The sequence below is a fragment of the Salvelinus fontinalis genome, chromosome 26 (assembly GCF_029448725.1).
Source record: "Salvelinus fontinalis isolate EN_2023a chromosome 26, ASM2944872v1, whole genome shotgun sequence".
In the NCBI taxonomy this organism is placed as follows: domain Eukaryota; kingdom Metazoa; phylum Chordata; class Actinopteri; order Salmoniformes; family Salmonidae; genus Salvelinus; species Salvelinus fontinalis.
The window spans coordinates 1,487,272-1,493,405 of record NC_074690.1 but is presented as its reverse complement, the minus strand read 5'-3'; the positions used below and the strand labels follow the sequence as shown (position 1 = coordinate 1,493,405).

The following is a 6,134-nucleotide window of genomic DNA, read 5'->3' as shown; positions in this document are numbered from 1 at the left end:
CTTCCCTCTGTACAGAATCATGGTGCCCTGAGGGGCCCTGTATGGTCAACTTCCCTCTGTACAGAATCATGGTGCCCTGAGGGGCCCTGTATGGTCAACTTCCCTCTGTACAGAATCATGGTGCCCTGAGGGGCCCTGTATGGTCAACTACCCTCTGTATAGCAGAGATTTGACGGTCAGGGTATTGAGAGATGACACATAGCAGATGTCTTCTTTAGGTCAGAGGACTGACGGTCAGGGTATTGAGAGATGACACATAGCAGATGTCCTCTTTAGGTCAGAGGACTGACGGTCAGGGTATTGAGAGATGACACATAGCAGATGTCCTCTTTAGGTCAGAGGACTGACGGTCAGGGTATTGAGAGATGACACATAGCAGATGTCCTCTTTAGGTCAGAGGACTGACGGACAGGGTATTGAGAGATGACACATAGCAGATGTCTTCTTTAGGTCAGAGGACTGACGGTCAGGGTATTGAGAGATGACACATAGCAGATGTCTTCTTTAGGTCAGAGGACTGACGGTCAGGGTATTGAGAGATGACACATAGCAGATGTCCTCTTTAGGTCAGAGGACTGACGGTCACCAGATGTTTTCTCTCACTCAGTTTGTTATTCAGAGCAGGGGAGAGACGGCAGTCATGCACGCACGCACGCACGCACACACACACGCACACACGCACGCACGCACGCACACACACACACACGCACACACACACTCATACAAGACGCAGATCACTGCTTTATTCCAATGGGTTTGCGGTGGTCTGTGTCTGAGGACCAATGGGTTTGCGGTGGTCTGTGTCTGAGGACCAATGGGTTTGCGGTGGTCTGTGTCTGAGGACCAATGGGTTTGCGGTGGTCTGTGTCTGAGGACCAATGGGTTTGCGGTGGTCTGTGTCTGAGGACCAATGGGTTTGCGGTGGTCTGTGTCTGAGGACCAATGGGTTTGCGGTGGTCTGTGTCTGAGGACCAATGGGTTTGCGGTGGTCTGTGTCTGAGGACCAATGGGTTTGCGGTGGTCTGTGTCTGAGGACCAATGGGTTTGCGGTGGTCTGTGTCTGAGGACCAATGGGTTTGCGGTGGTCTGTGTCTGAGGACCAATGGGTTTGCGGTGGTCTGTGTCTGAGGACCAATGGGTTTGCGGTGGTCTGTGTCTGAGGACCAATGGGTTTGCGGTGGTCTGTGTCTGAGGACCAATGGGTTTGCGGTGGTCTGTGTCTGAGGACCAATGGGTTTGCGGTGGTCTGTGTCTGAGGACCAATGGGTTTGCGGTGGTCTGTGTCTGAGGACCAATGGGTTTGCGGTGGTCTGTGTCTGAGGACCAATGGGTTTGCGGTGGTCTGTGTCTGAGGACCAATGGGTTTGCGGTGGTCTGTGTCTGAGGACCAATGGGTTTGCGGTGGTCTGTGTCTGAGGACCAATGGGTTTGCGGTGGTCTGTGTCTGAGGACCAATGGGTTTGCGGTGGTCTGTGTCTGAGGACCAATGGGTTTGCGGTGGTCTGTGTCTGAGGACCAATGGGTTTGCGGTGGTCTGTGTCTGAGGACCAATGGGTTTGCGGTGGTCTGTGTCTGAGGACCAATGGGTTTGCGGTGGTCTGTGTCTGAGGACCAATGGGTTTGCGGTGGTCTGTGTCTGAGGACCAATGGGTTTGCGGTGGTCTGTGTCTGAGGACCAATGGGTTTGCGGTGGTCTGTGTCTGAGGACCAATGGGTTTGCGGTGGTCTGTGTCTGAGGACCAATGGGTTTGCGGTGGTCTGTGTCTGAGGACCAATGGGTTTGCGGTGGTCTGTGTCTGAGGACCAATGGGTTTGCGGTGGTCTGTGTCTGAGGACCAATGGGTTTGCGGTGGTCTGTGTCTGAGGACCAATGGGTTTGCGGTGGTCTGTGTCTGAGGACCAATGGGTTTGCGGTGGTCTGTGTCTGAGGACCAATGGGTTTGCGGTGGTCTGTGTCTGAGGACCAATGGGTTTGCGGTGGTCTGTGTCTGAGGACCAATGGGTTTGCGGTGGTCTGTGTCTGAGGACCAATGGGTTTGCGGTGGTCTGTGTCTGAGGACCAATGGGTTTGCGGTGGTCTGTGTCTGAGGACCAATGGGTTTGCGGTGGTCTGTGTCTGAGGACCAATGGGTTTGCGGTGGTCTGTGTCTGAGGACCAATGGGTTTGCGGTGGTCTGTGTCTGAGGACCAATGGGTTTGCGGTGGTCTGTGTCTGAGGACCAATGGGTTTGCGGTGGTCTGTGTCTGAGGACCGCTGCATGTTCATCCCAGGTGAAATCCAACTGTCAAAGATAAATCAAACAGAAGTACAGCTCACTAGAGGGACAGGGCTCTGCATCTTTCCTATTCACAGAGTTTAAAAGATATCCCTGTCTTCTTACCTCTGTCTATCCCTGAACACCACTGGGGCTATGGAACATAACTGGGCCGTTCTCTAGGAAAACAAACAAAATCAAAAAAGTTTTCTCACTGTGATCTGATGAAAGGATGATGTGTGTCTGCTCAATTCAGTGGGCAGGTAGTCTGCAAAGAGTAGACATTTGACTGCAGATTCTAGTGGGGTGAGGCCGGGTGCTGCAGACTGTTCTAATGCCCTCGCCAATTAGTTTATATATATGCTGAAGAGGGTGGGGCTTAAGCTGCATCTCTGTCTCACCCCACGGCCCTGTGGAAAGAAATGTGTGTTTTTTTGCCCATTTTAACTGCCCACTTGTTGTTTTTGTACATATATTTTATAATGTTGTATGTTTTTCCCCCAACACCACTTCCCATCAATTTGTATAGCAGACCCTCACAACGAAGCATGAGGACAAAGCATCAGACTCTCTTTGTTGTTCTTCTACCATCTCTCTCTCTTTTCACATGATCTCTCTCTCCCTCTCTCTCTGTCTCTCATTTCTCTCTCTCTCTCATTTCTCTCTCTTTTCACATGATCTCTCTCTCCCTCTCTCTCTGTCTCTCATTTCTCTCTCTCTCTCTCTCTCTCTCTCTCTCTCATTTCTCTCTCTGTCTCTCATTTCTCTCTCTCTCTATCTACTCTCTCTCTCTCTCTCTACTCTCTCTCTCTCTCGCCTCTCTCTCTCTATCTATCTACTCTCTCTCTCTGGCTCTCATTTCTCTCTCTCTCTCTCTCTCTCTCTCTCTCTATCTATCTACTCTCTCTCTCTGGCTCTCATTTCTCTCTCTCTCTCTCTCTCTCTATCTATCTACTCTCTCTCTCTCTCTCTACTCTCTCTCTCTCTCTATCTATCTATCTACTCTCTCTCTCTGGCTCTCATTTCTCACTTTCTCTCTCTACGCTCGCTCTCTGTCTCTCATTTCTCTCTATCTCCCTCTCTGTCTCTATCCAAACCCAGCATGACATATACACTCATTGTTTCACTCCCTTCATAGCAAGTCCTGCTGTCTGTATTCAAGGTTGAATATCAACAGTGTTCTGCTGTGATGATCTATCTGCCAACCCACTGAAATGCAAAGGCTTCTCTCTAGCCACGTTTAGACCTGCCGCTAACATGCGTCCTTTTGTCGTGATCTTGTCCTGATATTATAAACATTTTATCAAAATCAGTTAATAACAATGCATCTGAAAATGTGGGTAAGATCAGAATGTGGATATGATCCACACACAGGACGCCACACACAGTCAGCACCATGTATAAACAGGGCTTCTGTTTGCTCCATCTACAGTATTGTGCTCTAAATGTGTCACAGCCTAAATGTCAGGGAGTCTCCGTCATATCAATCACACTGAGCCTTAGTAACCTGTAGGGAGGCTTCGGCAGAACAGATTCTGGTGTGTGTTTGTGTGTGTGTGTGTGTGTTTGTGTGTGTGTTTGTGTGTTAGATAACATGTAAATGTATTTGTCACATGCTTCGTGAACAACACGTGTAGACTAATGAAATGCTTCCTGATGGGACATTCCTGACAATGCAGCTAGAAACATAAAACATGTATAGAAAGATAATAACACAAGGAATTAAATACACAATGAGTGAATGATAACTTGTCTATATACACAGGATACCAGTACCGAGTCGATGTGCAGGTGTACGAGGTTGTCACGCCCTGACCATAGAGAGCTTTTTATTCTCTCTGTTGGTTTAGGTCGGGGTGTGACTAGAGTGGGTCAACTAGGTAATTATATTTCTAAGTTGGCCTGGTATGGTTCCCAATCAGAGGCAGCTGTTTATCGTTGTCTCTGATTGGGGATGATATTTAGACAGCCATTTCCCCTTTTGTGCTTTGTGGGATCTTGACTGTGTATAAGTCGCCTGTGAGCACTATAGTAGCTACACATTTCGTTTTGCATTTATTGTTTTCTTTTGAGTTTCACTTCAAACTAAAGAGCATGGTACCATACCACGCTGCAGCTTTGGTCCAGTTATCATGACGAACGTGACAGAGGTAATTGAGGTAGATATGTACGTAGGGGTAAAGTGACTAGGCAACAGGATAGACAGTAGCAGTAGTGTATGAGGAGAGTCAAAATAGTTAGTCAAAGGGGCTATCAACCCATATAGCCCGGCTAGTTATTTGGTTATAATGTATAGAGGCCGTTATATTGGCTCCTATTTGATTTGGTTTTTTGAACTGATCTTAATAAACTTCTTTTTTTTTTCGTTCATAATGTTTCCACCATCACTTTTGGAGCAGAGCTTCAGAACATCAGATCTCAATTTGAATTCAGATTTTCTACTTCAATGAGTCGGCGTCATATTGGACATATACCTCTCACCCCCCTGGAGCACGCCCTAATCCCTGACACTTGGAAGAGAAAGAGACGGCTATATAGAAACAGACATGTGAGTACACTGATGAAACTATGGCAAATAAGTAAATAATCCGCCTTTACCCTCAGTTCTTTTGGCAAATGTACAATCACTGGAGAATAAACTGGACCAGCTCTGTTTCATGACTATCCAATCAACGGGAACTGAAGAACTGTAAGATCCTATGTTTCTTGAAAACTTGGCTAAGCAAGGACATGGATAATATTGTAGATGGATTTTTCTATGCATCGGCAGGACAGAACGGCAGCTGGTGTGTGATTTCTAATATTAACCTCTACGGGATCGGTGTCCCTAAACCTGAACGGTTGTTGCTAACGTGCGCTAATGTGACTAGAATGAGGTTGTAGTAACAGCAAACTTTCCAGGACATAGACATATCTGACATGGGCAGAAAGCTTCAATTATTGTTAATGCCAAGAGTGTGTAAAACTGTCATCAAGGGAAAGGGTGGCTACTTTGAAGAATCTCAATTAAGAAATATATGTTGATTTGTTTAACACTTTTTGGGGGTTACTAAATTATTCCATATGTGTTATTTCATAGTTTTGATGTCTTCACTATTATTCTACAATGTAGAAAATAGTATAAATAAGAAAAATATTGGAATGAGTAAGTGTGTCCAAACTTTTGACTGGTAATGACTCAGTGAGTACAGACTCAGTGAGCATAGCCTTGCTATTGAGAAAGGTCTCTGTAGGCAGACCTGGCTCACAAGAGAAGACAGGCTATGCGCACACTGCCCACAACATGAGGTGGAAACTGAGCTGTACTTCCTAACCTCCTGCCAAATGTATGAACATATTAGAGACACATTTGATTAAACAGATCCACAAAGAATTAAAAAACAAACCCAATTTTGATGAATATCCGTATCTATTGGTTGAAATACGAGAGTGCCGTCAAAGCAACAAGATTTGTGACCTGTTGCCACAAAAAAAGGGCAACCAGTGAAGAACAAACACCATTGTAAATACAACCAATATTTATGTTTATTTATTTCCCCTTTTGTACTTTAACTATTTGCACATAATATGACATTTGAAATGTTTTTATTCTATTGGAACTTCTGTGAGTGTAATGTTTACTGTACATTTGTTATTGTTTAATTATTTCACTTTTGTTTATTATCTACTTCACTTGATTTGGCAATGTTAACATATGTTTCCCATGCCGATAAAGCCCTTAAATTGATATTTAAATTGAAATGGAATTGATATGTTTGATGTTCTCATGGGAGAGAAGAGGAGAGGGAGGGAGGCAGAGAGAGAGACGTGTTGTCAGGGGACAGAAGAGGAGAGGGAGTCAGAGAGAGAGACATGTTGATGTTGTCAGGGGACAGAAGA

The 6,134-nt window shown here is 45.7% G+C and overlaps 1 protein-coding gene across 1 annotated transcript; it reads right to left on the bottom strand.

Annotated features, from left to right (window-relative positions):
* Positions 1-742: 742 nt before the first annotated feature.
* Positions 743-2,260, bottom strand: LOC129824567 (nucleolar protein dao-5-like). Its single transcript, XM_055884258.1, has one exon. It carries the CDS (start codon positions 2,258-2,260, stop codon positions 743-745), a length of 1,518 nt encoding a protein of 505 aa, XP_055740233.1.
* Positions 2,261-6,134: the final 3,874 nt, after the last annotated feature.